Genomic DNA, 18,464 nt, shown 5'->3' with positions numbered 1-18,464 from the left:
CTTTCTTTCTTTCTTTCTTTCTTTCTTTCTTTCTTTCTTTCTTTTCTTCCTTCCTTCCTTCCCTCCTTCCTTTCTTTTCTCTCTTTTCTTTCTTTCATTCATTATTTGGGAAGGTTACTAATGTGTCACAGAAAAGTAACCAAATGATGGGGTGCCTGGGTGGCTCAGTCGGTTAAGTGTCTGACTCTTGATTTGGTTCAGGACATAATCTTATGGTTCATGGGCTCAGGCCCACATCAGGCTCCATGCTGACAGTGTAGAGGCTGGTTGGGATTCTCTCTCTCTGTCCCTCTCTCTCTGTCCCTCCCCTGCTCCTGCACACTCATTCTCTCCCTAAACAAACAAACACACAAACTTGAAAACAAAAAAAGTAACCAAATGAAAAAACACCATAATTAACTTGTACAAAAATCTATGTAAGAAATGTTTTTGTATTTGCCTCCACAGTAATAATCCTTAAATAACTAGAATATCAATTCAATAAAGACTTCTGAAATTAAAAAAAAAAAAAACAAACAACCTGGAAGAGGGAAGAAAGCAGAGGTGTGTGATGGTGAGTGAAGACAGTACTGTATCCTTATCTTCCACAACAAGGGATAATATCTAACTTGATAGATAAAGAAATAACAAAATCCCATCATTCAATAAACACATAATGGTGTCTGCCATGTGCTAGGAATTTTCACTAGTGCTGAAAGAAAAACAGTGTATTATAAAATCATCCTCTCTGCTTTCATAAGGCCTACTATTTAGAAATGTAGAGATACAGGAGCATCTGGGTGGCTCAGTCCACTGAGAGGCCAATTCGATTTTGGCTCAGGTCATGATCTCTAAGTTGTGGGATAGAGCCCTGGGTAGGGCTCTGCACTGAGCATGCAGTCTGCTTAAGATTGTATCCCTCCCTCTCCCTCTGGCCCTCCCCCGATGCATGCTCTCTCTCTCTGTCTCTCTCTCTGTCTCTCAAAAAATAATAAAGAAAGAAAGAAATAAAGAAAGAAAGAAAGAAAGAAAACAAGAAAACAAGAAAGAAAGAAATAAAACTACTTTTAAAAAAGAAATGTAGAGATAAACACCAGAAGAAACACAAATAAAATAAAAGTGATTGACTCTGGAGAGAAAGACTAAGGAATGAGGAGGAGTAAAACAGGTTGGCTATTTTTATGTTTTGGGTACTTTTTGACTTTTTAAAAATACTGCATGGAATAGATTAAAACTTAAAGGAAAACTTTAAAAGTGTGAAAAATCTATTCATTCTCTTTATGAGATTTCTCATTTGTTAGTCTGCTTTTCAACTAATACTAAAAAAATTGTTTACCTCTATGCAATGGCCTGCCCCACAAGGTATCTTATGCCATCTATAGAGGTTGGTAGAAACGAACTGTGATTCATTCACATAATGAAATATTATGCAATTTTAAGAATAAAGACACTCTTTAGGTATAGATATGAAATTTTCGCCTGTACATATTCAGTAAAAACTTTTTTGTTTGTTAAATTTTGAACAGAAAAAGGGGAGGTGATGGATTATTGTGTGTTTCTTTGCATTTGCACAAAGAAACACCGAAAGTGTCCTACAGAGGGCAGAGCAGTGAAAATGGAGAAGTATATGAATGGAAACAAGACTTCTTAATGTATGCCTTATATTTTTATTTTTTAACATGTTAATGTATTACCTTTTAAACAACAACTACCTTTTTACAGCCACCACACTGGCAGAAGTTGAAATATCAGACACTGTTAAGTGTTGGCCAGGATGTGGTGTGAAGAAAATTCTTATCCAGGGCTGACAGAAGTGGATATTGATACACCTGTATTGGAAAATTGTTGGGCATTTTGTTGTGATGTTAAATGGGTAAATGCCCTATGACCCAACAATTATACTGCCAGATTCACATCCTGGAGCAGGGATTCCCAGCCTAGTGTCCTTTGGGACTCATTGTTAAGATTTCAGGAATCCGTGAACATGGATGGTTGAAAAAATTCATCTTTAACCCAAGTTCAGCAGTTTCCTCCATTATCAATTTATCAATGCAGGTGAGTAGCCACAATGTGGTTAACAATAATTGTGACTTTACACACAAAAGAAATCACAGTACCCTACGTATCATTAGAATTGCAAATATAAAAAAAAAAAAGAATTGCAAATATCCTAAAATGTCACATGTGTTGATCAGTACTCTGAAATTACACAGTTATGAGGCCCATTGTCAGGTTTCAAGTGGCTACATCTTACTCTCTATGGATACTCTCATGACCTGTAGCTGCCCAATCATACTATACTTAGCAGGCACTTAGCAGTCATTCCACCCCCAGACAGCAAAGTTGTATGTCCTCACAGTGCTAACACACACAGCTGTTTTGCTTTCCACTATTCCCTATCGTCAATAGTCAACTAATACGCAGACACAGATAAATTGTTGTCATTGTGTGTTAAAGTTTTAAAAAAATTGGCAAAGGGACCCATTGTCCATAAAAGATTACAAACCCTGGAACTAAGGAAACTCTTACACATGCATACAGGGACAGCAAAGAATAGTCATGGTATTACTGCTTACAATAGTAAGAAACATGAAGCGGGGCGCCTGGGTGGCTCAGTCGGTTGAGCGTCCAACTTCAGCTCAGGTCATGATCTCACTGTCCGTGAGTTCGAGCCCCACATTGGGCCCTGTGCTGACAGCTCAGAGCCTGGAGCCTGTTTCAGATTCTGTGTCTCCCTCTCTCTCTGACCCTCCCCTGCTCATGCTCTGTCTCTCTGTCTCAAAAATAAATAAAAACACTTAAAAATTAAAAAAAAAAGAAACATGAAGCAGTGAATATAACCGTCAACAATGTGAAAGATTAAAAAAAAACAGTAGGTTGGTTATCCATTAAATACCTTCAACCAGTGAAATGAATTGAATGAACTGTGACACGCAGCAAGAGACAAATCTCAGAATTGATGTTAAGTGAAAGGAGTCCCAGAAGAATTAATATGAATCCATTCAGATAAAATTATATAGCAATTAAACTAAGGTTATATTGTTTAAAAACGTATACATAATTGGAAAAATTAGAAGAGTATGAGGTTGGTTAATGACAAACTCTGAATGGCAGAGAGGAGATGTAACCTGGAAGAGACACGCAGGGGACTGCTATGAATATGGCATTTTCTAATCTAGATGATAGATATGTAGAAAGCTTATTTTCATGGTATTCTTTATTCTGTTCAGATGCATGTTATACATTGTTTGGTATATAACATATTTCACAATTTAAGAAAAAAACATTTATAATTAAGAATTGGGCCAATAATAAGAGTAACATAGTTACCTGAGATACCGTTCCTGTCAACTGAATTAAGTCTGGCTGGCTAAAGGTGACGGTTTCATCATTTTCAGTAAGGGAAGATAAACCAGATCCTGGAGGTACCCCTTTCTTGATAAAATATTGTACAAAATGACTAATAAAAGAAAAAAAACAACCTCTGTTACCTTAATGTCTTGCTTAAAGTTATAACTGCATTTTTTATTGAGGCATAATTGCTGTATAACATTATATTAGTTTCAGGTGTACGACATGATGATTTTACATTAATATGTATTGTAAAATGATCACATGTCTAGTTAACAACCATCTCCATACATAGTTATCATTTTTTTCTTGTAATGAGAACTCTTGAGATTTACTCTCTTAGCAGCTTTCAAATATGCAATACATATTGTTAACTATAGTCATCATGCTGTACATTACATCTCATGACTTATTTATTTTATAACTGGAACTTTGTACATTTTGACCCCCCCCCCTTTACCCATGTCAGCCACCCCTTATCTCTGGCAACCACCAATCTGTTCTCTGTATCTTGGGTGTTTGTTTTTGTTTTTGAATTTTTAGATTCCACATGTAAGTGAGATCATACGGTATTCATCTTTCTCTGACTGCCTTATTTCACTTAGCATAATGCCCTCGAGGTCCATCCATGTTGTCATAAATGGTAAGATTCCCTTCTCTTTCATGGCTTAATGCCATTGCATTGTATATTAAATAACAGCAGTTTAGTCCAGAGAAATTTCTGATTTTGTTCATTTCATCATCTCATCAATTTGCATCCAATAACACATTTTTATTTCATATTAAAAACCTTGGCTTGCTTTCTGTACTATGAAGAAGTATCTCTATCAGTCAACGCACTGCTGTAAAAATTTTCTAGAACACTATTTTAAAACTATGGTGGTCGTCTTTAAATGTTGATGATCAGAACGAAGGAATTTTACATTTAGACTTGATTTAACTCAGCATCAGAGTAATGTATCAGTGAAATAGGGCTCAGAGTAAGAAATTGTGAGTCTTGAGCACTTGAGTTTATAACTGTGGCACTCTTACTAGCTACTCAAGGGTACAGGATTTCCTTTCAAGTAATTACTGATAAGACCTTGAATCGCCATTGTCATACCTCGAAGTTTATAGGCACAATAAAAAGACATTGTTATAGCACATATATTTTACTTTAAGTGTTTGTCAACGATAAAATTAAATTTCATGTATACAGTCTTCCTAAACTTCTTTTTTTCTTTGCGAATGTTTAGTGAAAGTTCTTAATTCACAAGCTAAGCATCTCTGATTTACCTGAAGCTGACGCTAGAGGGTAGCACAGACATATTTGTTGTGAGGCTCTGAGCTGCTTCCACTTGGCCAGGAGCCAAGAATGGGCAACTCTGGGATGTTGCTACAGAGGTAGTGTTCCAGGGAAAGGCACTTGTGATCGCAGTCGCTCTCAAGGGCTCGCCGAAAAAGGGCTTGCACTCATATTGACCTGAGAACTCTGACTGCACAGCAAAGCTGGACAAGGGACATTTCTTTCTTGTACGATAAAATGTCATTCACATATCTTTGTTTTTGGCTCTGGCAGATTGAATAAATATGCCAGGAAATTCATAACAGAGTCAAACAGTGAATAGATTATTGAATCTAATCAGGTGCCAAAGTCACCTAGATTTGGTTTGTAGACTTCCGTCCACCTTGACCAGATAATAAAGCTGAAGGAAAATATAAGAAAATAGAGTAAGGGAGTAACTCAGGGAGTTCAGGTTATGAAACCAACCCATATGTGGTGCCTACTGGCACAGAGATTCTAGAAATTTGGGAGTGACATTTTGAATTGTGAGGAAATTTCTCCTGGTGGTCTGCAGCTCTCAAAATCCATAAAATCTCTGGTTAGTATGAAACCTCAATCAATTGAGAGACAGCAAAAAGGGATTTGAAATGGAAAAAAGCATCATCTTAGTGGGTAATATTAAGTATGAAATTAATTAGAAAAATTATGAAGCACTAAAATTTTTATGTTAAGTTTAGGAAAATTCTATGTATACGTGCTATTTTGTATTTCTAGCATATGAAAGAATTTAGCATGTTACATAATGCAACAAATTAGGCTTTAAAATCTATATAGCATATTTAATTTTAGTTTTATGATTATGTTACAAGGTATAAGAAAATTTGGGTTTATAAAAACTAATGGTAGGTATAGGAAAAATTAAGTTTCTCAAAATATGTGAATTTGATTATTTGACCTTAAAAAAAAATTTAATGTTTATTTTAGAGAGACAGAGTGCAAGCAGGGGAGGGGCAGAGAGAGAGGGAGACACCAAATCTGAAGCAGGCTCCAGGCTCTGAGCTGTCAGCACAGAGCCCAACATGGGGCTCAAACTCACCAACAGTGAGATCATGACCTAAGCCAAAGTCGGATGCTTAACCCAATGAGCTACTCAGATGCCCTGGTTATGTGAACTTTTATAATGATTTAAATACTTTGCAAGATTTTATTTGCTATGATTTTTGGCTTTTAAAGTACTTAAAGAGATAACAAAATATAATGATATTGTAAATGCCATTTAAAATGTTTAAATAGGGGCACCTAGGTGGCTCAGTTGAGCATCCAACTCTTGAATTCAGCTCAGATCATAATCTCACAGTTTGTGAGTTCAAGCCCCACATCAGGCTCTGAGCTAAATGGAGGATTCTCTCTCTCTCCCTCTCTCTCTGCCCCTCCCTTGCTTTCTCTCTCTCTCAAAATAAATAAACTTAAAAAAAATTTAATGTATAAATAAATTCAGAAAACTAAATTTATTTAAAACTTTAGTGGAAATTAATAGATTTATGTATAACAAAATTTTATTAAAAGTTAAAACTAGATTTATAAATTCGTAACAGTAACAAATTTTTTAAATTAAAGTAGCAGCACACTGTCTTTTTGGTTTATAGAGCCGTCTTTCAAGGCTTGACATTGCTGACTGCCAATGACTGTCCTGTGTTAGGGCTGCCTAGGGGTCCCTCCTAACCCCCTCTCAGTGCTCAATTGTTGATGCATAGAGTTGACAGGAGCCTTAAAAGGAAACGATTGGAAGAATATCTCTAACATTTTCAACTTATAGAGTTCATAAAATGTAAATTGACTGGCTCTGAAAGTAAAACCATACAACAAACTGCCTTCTGATCTCAATTTTGACTGCTTTACTTCATCCGCTTACATTCCGGTCATGGATTTTAATACGTCCAAAGAAGGCTAACCTACGTCTAATGGCCACTGTGTGACCGATAATACAAGCCATTCAAAATGTTCACTAAAGTTTTATTTAAGTTAAAAATACATTCAAACAAGGAGCAAATCATAAATGCAAACCTTGCTGAAAATCTCAAAGCAAGCACGGCCATATCACCATTATGCTGATCAAGGGACATTATTGTTGCCAGTGCCCCATGAGTCCTGCCGGATAGGTCTCCCACCACGGCCAGTCCTGCTCACCACAGAAAACTATTCTCCTGACTTCCAACACCATAGATTGCTTTTGATTTTTCTTCTCATAATGAACGTTAATAGAATCCTGAAAACAACCCATGTACTTTTTACACCAGGCTTCTTTGGTCTAATATTTTGTGTGTGTGACATTCATCCATGTTGATTTGTGAGGCAGCATTTCTTTCACTGTCTGCAGGTCACTGTATCTGATTTGTCTTCGGTTTCACTGGGATTGGGTCCAGCTGCACTTTTCTTTGTGTTTACTTGCTGGATTTCAGAACTTCCTGAATCTTGACTTGAGGGTTTTGTTTTTTTTTTTACTTTTGGGATATTTTGCCATTATATTTTTAGTTTTTGACTATTCTCCCATCGCTCTATCCTCTATTTCTGAGACCCACTTGGAAGTATGTTGGTCCTTTTCAACTTGTTCCATTTGTTTTTACTATACATTTTTCTTTCTTTCTTTCTTTCTTTCTTTCTTTCTTTCTTTCTTTCTTTCTTTCTTGTCTTTGTGCTTCAGTCTGGACATTATCTCTGATCTATTTTCCATTTTGCTAACTGTCTTTTTTAGCTGCATCTAATCTCTGATGAAATACGTCCATTGAATTCTTAGTTTCGGTTATTATTGTATTCCTTGAATTATTGAATTCCTAGAATTCCTATTTAATTTTTTAAAAACTTTTCACATATTATTATTTATTTTTATGTATTACAACTTCTTGATGGGTAATTGAAGTACAATTATGTGCAAAATTCAGAGTATAAATTTGGTAATCTTTGACACATGCATATGTCTATGTATTATTTATGCATGGCTGCTTAAAAAATTACCACACTTTGAGTGGTAATAATCATCACTTCCACTCATATCACTCACTATTTCTTCACATTATTGCTATTTGTTGAATTCCTGTTCCCTTATCTGAACTCATTAGAAATTTTAGATCCAGGATGTTAGTCTTTCTTTCATTGTCATATTCAAATAATAATATATTTGGATTTCTCCTCCTCCTTTTACTTCTTTATTTTCTTTGCTGTTCTATTTAGGGTTTCTTCCTCTAAAAGTAACATACTTCATCTCCCTAGTTTCTATGACAATCATCTGATCTTACAATTTAAGTATCAGATAATAACCAAAAGCATTTGTTAGTGCTAATGTTTCAGGTTCAACAAAATCCTTCACTGTTCTAAAACAGTAGCCAAGGCTGTAAAGCCAGACATATTAAAGCTTTATTTTAATTGATTCAGAATTTATCTTAGCTACTTATTACTGTGGGGAAAAGAATCTAAGATTATTGTTTTCTTGCAATCACTGTCACCAAAGCATAATTGTCAGACAATTTGTCTCACAGTTGTGAGACAATTCACAAACACTTCATTTGTCAACCAGATGTATTTGTGGGAAAGAATGTGATATACTTACGTTTCTGTTGGAATTGTAAACGGATTCATCCTATAATTCAAAAACGGACTTGAAATTTCAAGAAACTGTTCAGGCTTCTTTATTATTGTTTCTAAAAGAAAAATTCTCTATTATTGATTCTTTATCATTGGTTCTATAAGATCTAGAAGATTCTAAAAAAATCTAAAAGATAATTATTGATTCAGTATGATACACTTTTGTTTTTTAATCTTCTAAAATTAAATGCATAACTTAACATCTACTGCAGTGCTGATGAGATTAACTGTCTACCCAGCAAACCACATTTCTCAGTGGAGGGGCACCTGGGTGGCTCAGTGGATTGAGCTTCCAAATCTCGATTTTGGCTCAGGTCATGATCTCACAGTTTGTGGGTTGGAGCCCTGCATCGGTCTCTGTGCTGACAGTACTGGGCTTGCTTGGAATTCTCTCCCCCCCACCCCCCCCATCAAAATCAATAAAGAAACATTAAATTTTTTTTTTACATTTATTTATTTTTGAGTGACAGAGCACAAGTGGGGGAGGAGCAAAGAGAGAAGGAGACACAGAATCCAAAGCAGGCTCCAAGCTCCGAGCTGTCAGCACAGAGTCCAACGCGGGGCTCAAACTCACAAACCATGAGATCATGACCTGAGCCAAGTCGGACGCTCAACCAACTGAGCCACCCAGGTGCCCCAATAAATAAACATTTTAAAAAAAGAAATTCTCAGTGTATATGGAACAGAGCTCGAGCACTAACATGGTGATCACAGGAATTAAACATTAGAGATGATTAGTTTAATAAAACTCCTGCTACAATGGAAAGGATGCCCACTGGAGAAAAATAAGAGAAACTCTAAATGTGCACATAACTTCTCTGTGCTTATTCTGTGGTAAGCTCTCAAATGATCTCTCTCTCTCTCTCTCTCTCTCTCTCTCTCTCTGTCTTGCTGTCTTGCTGTCTTGCTGTCTCTCTTTCTATTTCCTATTATTTTTCACCTTAGATATTAAACCCAATAGATAGAAGAAAGACAATTACGGGGTGAGCCTTGAGGTGGGACACCATAGGTTGGAATCCTACCAATTTTAGATTTTCTTCCCCAGTTCACCCTAAAGCCATCATGCAGCTAGAATTATACCACAGTCAGTATCAAAATCAGAAAACGCCTGTATGTTCCATATCTTCCCCTTTATTCAGCTATTCTTCGATGCATTTTAGAGCAAAGATTTTCTCTCAAGCATCATGTGCATGCTGATCTTTGGTTCAGAAGGACAGAGAACAGGAAAGAAGATAGAAAGGACAGAGGGAGGGAGAGAGGGAGGAAAGAATGGAAATTGCAAAGTTCCTGTATCCCAATGCAGCAGCTGGCAGGCACCAAGAGTCAACTGCAGAAGCTCCAAGAAAGTAAAGACTGAAATAAGCAAGCAAGAGAGAGAGGGGGCAGATAGGCTTGGTAAACAAACAAACAAACAACAACAACAAACCTGACCTTTTCTTCTTTCCACCCAAACCAGATATTTCTTTAGTCTTTGTTCTTTTCTGGCAAAGACTGAGCGTGTTGTGCTAGAAAATCTTTGCTACCAGCTGTACTGCTTGTATCATGTAGGCAAGAAGCAAAGGCGAGGAAAATTACATGGTTACAGTTGTTAATTTATATTCTAAAAACATGTAAATTATGGTTGAAAGTAGGAGGCAGGGAACAGGTAAGTCTTTCAATCCATGTGACCATTGCAGTTGTAGAATCCTGAGCACCACGGAGACTTCCGTACTGCATTGTGACCAAGATAGGGTTCCCTGGTCCCCTGCCATGAGGAATCAGCAACACTTGCATTGGTATCAGAAGCCACAGCAGGTGCCACCAATAGGGGTATAAGCCTTGGTGCACGGGACCAAACCCTTAGAGCATACTGTTTGTTTGGTTTTTAATGTTTATTTATTTTTGAGAGAGAGAGACAGAGAGAGAGAGACAGAGCATGAGTGGCTGAGGGGTAGAGAAAGGGAGACACAGAATCCGAAGCAGGGTCCAGGCTCCGAGCTGCCAGCACAGAGCCTGACGCTGACGCCGACGCCAACTGGAACCCACAAAATGCGAGATCATGCCAGGTGCCCCGCTTAGAGCATACTTATAAGCTTCACGGCGAGGCCACCGGTAAACGGGCTCTAGGTATGTTCAAGGTGGCTTTGCCTTCATTGCGCATTCAGGTAACGGGCCTGTGAACATAGCCTGTAATGCAGTAACCTCTGGAAGGTGGTATACTGTGGCTGGATGAATACAATTAGAAAATCATGAGCAATTAGCAAAGACAAAGAGAGAAAGTGCAAAATCAAGAAAACAAACACAAAAGACATACTAAAGAAAGCTTTTTTGAACAAAGACAATTTAGGCTTTTTGGAATAAGAAATATATATATATTTCAAATATTTGAATATATATTCAAATATATATATTTGAAATATATATATATATATATTTCAAAAAATATATGTATATTTCAAAACCAAGAGTTGTACCCTTAACCAACTGAGCCACTCAGGCGTCCTATAGGCCATAATTTTTAAATCATAAGTTTTCATTCTCCTTTAATCCCATCTCATGCATCTGCTTTAGAATTGAGTTTCTTTTAATGCTCTCACTCATTTCTTTTGCCATTCAAACTTGGTACTTATGAAATACTGGAATCAGAATGAAGACTTGGAGAGAACAACATTGAAGGAGTAAAGACTGAGATTTAGATTATGAAGAAGTTGGAAGTAAACTGAGAATAAGAACAAGGTGGGCGGGACGCCGAGGCGGCTTTGTCTTTTAAATGTCCAGCTCTTCATCTGGGATCAGACCATGATCTCACAGTTCGGTTCCGAGATCGTGTCTCCTGTAGGGCTTTGTGCTAACACTGCAGAGCCTGCCTGGTATTCTCTTCCTCCCTCTCTCTCTGCCCCTCCCCCACTCATGCTCTCTCAAAATATATAAACTCAAAAAAATGATCAAAAAGTTAAAAAAAAAAGAACTAGGTGAGCACAGTCCCCCACCCCACCCTGAGCCCACATGAACCTCTTTATTTCTAGCACAACTACCATTCATGGTGGCTTATGACAGTATTCACACAGGGGGAGTCCAAGAATGAAGTTCTATCCCTATATTCTAAATAAGGGTCAGTTTCTATTCTAAATATAAATCAGTTAATTCAAAGACTATGTTCTACAGGGCACTCTAGAGTGATTGCACACCAGGGGCTTAAATATGTTACCTAAGTTTTTAAATATTATTTGCTACAAACCATTTTCTATCACAATAATGACAATACCCTCACCCAAAGAATGGCCTGGATATATCTTGTCAGTTTAGATGTGAACCAAACTATTCAGCTTCTGAAATGTGGAGAATTAACCCTTTAAAAACATAAAATTTAGGGGCACCTGGGTGGCTTAGTCGGATTAAGTGTCTGACTTTGGCTCAGGTCATGATCTCACAGTTTGTGAGTTCGAGCCCCGCGTTGGGCTCTGTGCTGACAGCTCAGAGCCTGGAGCCTGCTTCGGATTCTGTGTCTCCCTCTCTCTCTGCCCCTCCCCCATTCATCCTCTCTCTCTCTCTCTCTCTCTCTCTCTCTCTCTCTCTCTCTCTCTATCTCTCACTCCCCCCTCTCAAAAATAAATAACACTAAAAAAATTAAAGACATAACATTTAGATATAAAATTAAAAGTAGGCTTTAGGTATAATTTTAGGTAGCTTGCCTTGATAGATGTATTCCATTACAAATTCAACTGTTAGACCTACAGATAGAGAAATGGTAATCAGAAAGATTTCCAGACAACATGACCCATACCTTGAGCTTCATCTGTTATAACAGTTTCCTTTTTTTGACGAAAGATTTTCCAGGCAGGTATGGGAGGTGGTTTTGGAGGTGCTATGAGAGGGCAAGACCTAGTTCTAGTCACCAGCACAGGATGGCTACAGATATGGGAAAGTCCATATTCTCTCAGCTTCTCGGCAGAATCAGCCTAAAGAGTGGAAGGCACATTTAAAAGGATACGTGCAATTGCCTTATGCATAAAAAAATACTTTCTGTCATTATGAAAATGCTGTTACCACAAGAAAGTAGTAATAAAGGAACAATAACCCACATTTCTACCTCCTAACATAAATGTGAGTACCATTGGCATTTCTTGTCATGTTTTTTTTCCCCCCAGAGACCCCTATCTACTGATTTACAAAATGAGAGACTTGAGAGACTTGAACTAGAAGCCACTCTTCAGTTCTCAAAGTTTAAGATGTTCTGAGATTGAAAAAAAATCTCAGCACCTCAGTTTGGCCCAACATTAATCAACCATTACTATTATAAGTTAAAGCTTTTTTTTTTTTTAATATAAAATTTATTGTCAAATTGGTTTCCATACAACACCCAGTGCTCATTCCAACAGGTGCCCTCCTCAATGCCCATCACCCACCCACCCCCTCCATCCCACTCCCCCATCAACCTTCAGTTTATTCTCAGTTTTTAAGAGTCTCTTATGGTTTGCCTTCCTCCCTCTCTAACTTTTTTTCCCTTCCCCTCCCCCATGGGTTTCTGTTAAGTTTCTCAGGATCCACATAAGAGTGAAAACATATGGTATCTGTCTTTCTCTGTATGACTTATTTCACTTAGCATCACACTCTCCAGTTCCATCTATGTTGCTACAAAAGGCCATATTTCATTTTTTCTCATTGCCAACTAGTATTCCATTGTATATATAAACCACAATTTCTTTATCCATTCATCAGTTGATGGACACTTAGGCTCTTTCCATAATTTGGCTATTGTTGAGAGTGCTGCTATAAACATTGGGGTACAAGTGCCCCTATGCATCAGCACTCCTGTATCCCTTGGGTAAATTTCTAGGTTAAAGCTTTAATAACAGTGCTTAATATGTGAAGGTTGTGTCTGTTTGTCTATTTGTTTGTTTAGTCACCAGAACGGCTACATAGTTTTAAGGAAAAAATCCACTACATGTAGTGTGTGAGGTCCATGAGGTGATAAGCCGGTGCCTTGTCTATGGCTCATGCCTTCACCCTCCAACAGAAGCTCTCCCACAGGAAATCCCCATGATCTCTGCGGACAATGGAGCCTTTCACAGAAGGGCAGAGGAGAGAGGCTGCCCTAAATCCTGCTAAATCAAGTCATTGTCAGGGAAGATGCTTCCCATATTCGACTGTTCAGATATCCTGAAGCCACGCTGCTTTGGCACAATTCAGTATCATATTTAAGCAGAACTTCAGTTACTAACTGATAGCTGAAATATGCCATAAGAAATCAAAAAGTCTGCGAAAGTTAAAGTAATATATTCTGTCGCCAAATTCTGGCATTCACAGTCTAAATGTTGAAACATTTAAAGTAAAATAAAATAACTACATTTAAGTCAGTTTTGCCAGTAACTACTTTTCTTCCTAGTGACTTTGCATCATTGATTTCTATGCAAAAAGCAATGCTGGAAAATGTACATTTATAAAGCTGTCATTTAAATTAGGACCAGAAACCCACTATTAGCCTATTGCAAAGTATTGCCTCAGCCAGAACCTGCCTTACTTTTGTCACTGTTTTTCTATAGCTCAATGGCCACTTCTGGGAGGTGCAAAACAGGTGGGGTCACTGTCAGATAAAACAGTTCTTCAGGAATCCAGGGCTTAACTAATGACTATAACAATTAATTCATAATTGAAAGGAGACAATCAGTGCACTATTGAATCCAGAAAAGCCACTTAAAAGTGTTTAAAGGTGCAAAATAAAGAGGAAAGTGATTCAATGTTTAAGCGGTGGGCGGGGGGGAGGCCTAATAAAAAGCAGAGAGAATTGTAACATCCCTTTATTGCTCTTGTGAATGTTAGTGATTCCTTGAAAACAATTCAGAAACCTCTGGTATTATGCCTTAGAGTGGTTTAAAAATGTTTTTTTTTCAGAAATATTCTAAAGACTAAACCTTTTTTCTACAACTTTTGCCCTGCCAAGTTTGAAAGTTTCCCAACACTCGAGATGGGGGTTTATGGGATGATTTATTGATGTCATTTCATATAGTAACCAAGAACAGTACTATACTTTGTCTCCAGAATCGAAGCCATGCCCAAAGTAGTATTTATAAATTGAATCATTTCCAAATAGCTTACTATTTAACATTTAGCGAATTTGGTCTACATATCTCTTATAATTCTTCTTATAACTGCAACCAAAGGTGTAGATTCTTTACTCTTTTTGAAGCCATAGAGCATCGGAAAATAAAATTATTTAAGGCATTTGAAAATGTAAGGTTTTGTGTCAAACAATTAAATATGGTGTTAAACACCTATTGTATTATTTGAATAATCCACAAAAGTACTAGCTTGATTTAAAGTAAGTAAGCTGATTTCTCATAGTTCATTTTAATTCCAACATACATCCCATATCTCCTTTCAATTATGAATTAATTGTGAGAGTCATAATCCCTGGATTCACCATGAACTGTTTTATCTCACAGTAATCCCACCTGTTTTGCACCTCCCAAAATTTCTGAATGATGTAAGTAAGTAATGCTATTGAAAATAGTTATATAGTTGATGTTGAGAAACTTTGTTAAAGGATCTCAAATTTTCTTAGATTAGAGTTTGAGGCAGAGAGAGACTTGGAATAGTAAAAATTCATTCAGGTGAAACCTTAGGTAAGGACTTAAGAAACATTTTTTAATAATTTATGTGTAGACTTAAATTAGAAACTTCCTTGCCCATAAGGCTTGTTCATTCCTCTGCCCCCTCCCACTTCAAACATCTTGTTTCTATTATTTATTTTTTTAAAGTAAGTTCTACCCCCAGCGTGGGGCTAGATGGAGTTCATTATCCCAAGACCAAGAATCAAATGCTCTACCAAGGGAGTCAGCCAGGCACCCTTCAAACATTCTAAAAGTAGGAGTTTGAGCAAGTGGGTAGCTTTCTTAGAACTTGCAGATCTTACATTTAGATAAAATTAAAACAATTTAGAATATCCAAGAACAAGAAGATGGGGAATAATGTGGAGTAATTCATGGCATCCTGTTCCTTTCCAAGTTTTCTTTTTCTTGTATTCTAGACCAATTCTTTCAAAAAATGTAAAGTATTGACTTTATTTTAAATGTTGGTCTCATTGTCTTTGGGGCTATAATTTTTAGCAGTGTGCTCCATTTAACAAAGTGCCATTAGAATACAATTATTTTAGTTGGTTTATCTTTAAAACATTGTGTCTCATTCTATTCATATTTTAACCAGGAGAACAAGATCAGGCTATCTGCTAATGTAAAAGAATCAGCAGGCAAGTTAGGGAGACAGTGAGGTTATATAACCAGTTCATCATAGCCTTGAAGTTCATTTTTTTAATATTAGTTTCAGGTGTACAATATAGTGATTTAACAGTTCACCCAGTGCTCAGCACAAGTGCGCTCCTTAATCCCCATCACTTACTTCACCCAAGAAATAGACTCTTAAGTACAGAGAACAAACTGACGGTCACCAGAGTGGAGGTAGGTAGGGGGATGGGTGAAACAATTCATTTAATTATTGTTACAGATATTGGGTTAGTTCCTGAACCTCTGGACCCCTTAAACCATTTTCAATCCCTCAGAAGAAGGATTTATAATACTTTGTATGTCCTGACTCCCTCCCATGTCTCAAGCTGCCTCTGAGACTTTTCCCCTTGCTATCTATTCAACTTCTAGCACTACTCTGAACCCAGAGAGCTCTCCTTCACCTCCAGACTTTCCAACATAAGTCCTCCTCTGCTTTGAGCACACTTTTTTCCTATTTATTAAGCTAACTTTTTAAGGCCATCGCTTAAACACTTCTTCCTTTAGGAAGGCTTCCCCAGTCAACCACTAAACAGAAACATGTTTCTGCCATGTGTGCCATATTCATTCTTCCACTCATTGATTCATTCATTTGGTCACGCATCAAACACACATTGTTTGAACACTATATTTCTACCATATTCCAGATACCTTTTATGATCTCTGTTATACCAGTTTTCTAACTTTATTACTATTGTTGGCGTGTCTGTCTCCTTCATTAGGCTCTGAGTTTTGCGATGAGAGAGTTTTGTTATCTTGCTCAGCACAGGTCCTCAAAACCTAACTTATTATTTAGCACATAAAAGATCATCAATAAAATCTGTTGGATTAACAACAAACATAGGTGATCTTTTTTGTCCTTTAAATTCGAAACTAACTTTGTGCTTAAATATTAATTTCTCAGTGGGACAGCCAAGAATTCAAATGGATTATTTTGTAGGATTTGTGTGTGTGTGTGTGTGTGTGTGTGTGCATGTGTGATGTATTCATCCCATTCTTGTATTTTATAGTTTTAAAAATAGTTTAAGTACTTCCCATAGTGAGACCATGGCAGTCCACAAAGCATGGCTCAGGTCATTTTTTAGTCCATGGTATTAGAGCATTTGATCTCTGGAATATTTAGGACAGCAGCTAGGCCAATGCCATGTAAAGAGGTTAAAAGAAAATCAGGGCTGAGATAGATGACCCACCCAAATCTTAATCAGAGACTCAAATTTGTGGGAGGTCAAGGAAACACACTTGGATTTAGGCAACGAGTAAAGTTAATTAACTCTGAATTAAAATCAGAGAAACTGCCACTACATGCCCTGTCATCTTGACAATATTACCCCTGTTAAACGGCAGATTTTTGTATGGATAAATGGTGTCTGTTCAAAAAGGACAAAGAAGGAGGAGGAAAAGGAGGTGGAAAAGGAGGGGGAGGAAGAAGAGGTGGAAGAAAAAAGAGAGAAAAAGAATGAAAGAGTGATGCTGCTTGGACAAATCATCTAGAAGACAAATATACTGTGTAGTAAAGCGCAATAAGCATCCAATTGGATTATTTACACTTCAACCAAATTTTCATTGAATTTTTAATATCCAGCTGTTTGTAACTAACCCAATGAACATTTATGTATAATTATATTACTAAACCATCTAGTCTTCTCCAACTTTAAATGCAGTGATTTCAGAACACGGAATTCTAGAACTAAAGTGCTAGATGTCTAGGGGTCCCCCAAAGGGTTAAGATTTAATAAGCTCCAAATGCAGTATTGTGTTTGTTTTAAACAGAGAGAAGAGCAAGTAAGCTGGTGGACTTTACCCTTTATAAGGGAAAGAGAAAAGTGATTTTCATATCCAATAAAAAGTCTAGCTGATTGCACCCAGACTTAAAGTCAAAGGCTCACTGGCTTAGATTAAAGCCTCGTCCTGAGGGGCCAGCATCTTATTTAACACACACAGTAGGTGCCTGCTGGAACACTCTCCAAGAACAGAGCCTGGGGGGGAACCAGCTTCACACTCTCCCTTTGCCCTGATTGAGAACACCAGTACTCCTGGAGGGGAGCTTCTATAAGCTTCTGATGTCTGATCTTTGCAGCAGCTACCCAGAGGAGGCCTCCTGACTTCCTGGCTCTGGAGGCCAGAGGAACTTGCATTCCTGGTCCTCGTGGAACTAGAACAATCAGTGACACCCAGAAAGGGGCTCATATTCTCATCTGGTGCCCTGAATTTGCAGCTGCTGCTAGGAGACCCCTCTCTAATCACCAGGCTCCGGCAGCCAGTGGAGCTTACGCCTGTGGATCCCACCAGACTGTTACCAATGGAGAAAGAGTCATCACAGCTACCCGCCCCCTCCCCGGAGCACAGCAAAAGGCAACAGACCCAGAAGTTCAGTCTTTCTGTGGGGGAGGCCTATTAACTAACCATCATGGCTGCAGCCTGAGGGGCAGACTTGTAATTAAACACACATCTTGGGACTGACTGTGATCCTTTCTAGAGACCATGGAGGGCAAGCACTAAGTTTTATGCTTTTCCTCTGCCGCCCTCCAGAGTCACTGTGTCTCCTGGAGAGGAGATTCACACGGGGTCGGTGCCCTGGTTTTTACGTCTGGCCCTCCAGTTTTTTGTAGCTGCTACCCAAAGGAAGCCTCTGATTGCCTGGCTCTCATAGCAAGGGGGAGCTCGCGTTCCTGGGTTCCACAGGACTGTGGCAATTGGAGAGACAGCCCTTGGCAGGCTGCCACCCTCAGTGCACTGTGCAGACAGCAAATTGAGCCACACCCCCAGTCTGTCTGTGAAGGAAGACTCTTGGCTTGTCCTGGAGCTTCCGTCTGAGGCAGGCTTCAAGTCTGGCACGCACCTAGTGGACTACGGAGCTGCTCTCAAGGAACGCAGGCTGCAGACACCATCTTGGCACCCTCCCTCTGCTTTGTTCCAGCTCACCTGTATCTCAAAAAAAGGGTCTTTTGATCGTTTAGGGCCCCAACTTCCAACTT

The 18,464-nt window shown here is 38.1% G+C and overlaps 1 protein-coding gene across 11 annotated transcripts in view; it reads right to left on the bottom strand.

Moving 5' to 3' along the window:
- Positions 1-18,464, bottom strand: part of ADGB (androglobin) — a 162,343-nt gene that overhangs the window by 75,350 nt on the left and 68,529 nt on the right. For all 11 annotated transcript variants that reach the window (XM_045058174.1, XM_006932082.4, XM_045058180.1 and 8 more), the window contains 3 exons: positions 11,997-12,171; positions 8,199-8,289; positions 3,310-3,439 (listed from right to left, as the gene is read on the bottom strand). In XM_045058174.1, coding sequence (XP_044914109.1) covers positions 3,310-3,439; positions 8,199-8,289; positions 11,997-12,171 — 396 coding nt within the window. The remainder of the gene's footprint in view (positions 1-3,309; positions 3,440-8,198; positions 8,290-11,996; positions 12,172-18,464) is intronic.

Source organism: Felis catus, chromosome B2 (genome assembly GCF_018350175.1).
Source record: "Felis catus isolate Fca126 chromosome B2, F.catus_Fca126_mat1.0, whole genome shotgun sequence".
Classification (NCBI taxonomy): Eukaryota; Metazoa; Chordata; class Mammalia; order Carnivora; family Felidae; genus Felis; species Felis catus.
This window is presented reverse-complemented; position numbering and strand designations above follow the sequence as displayed.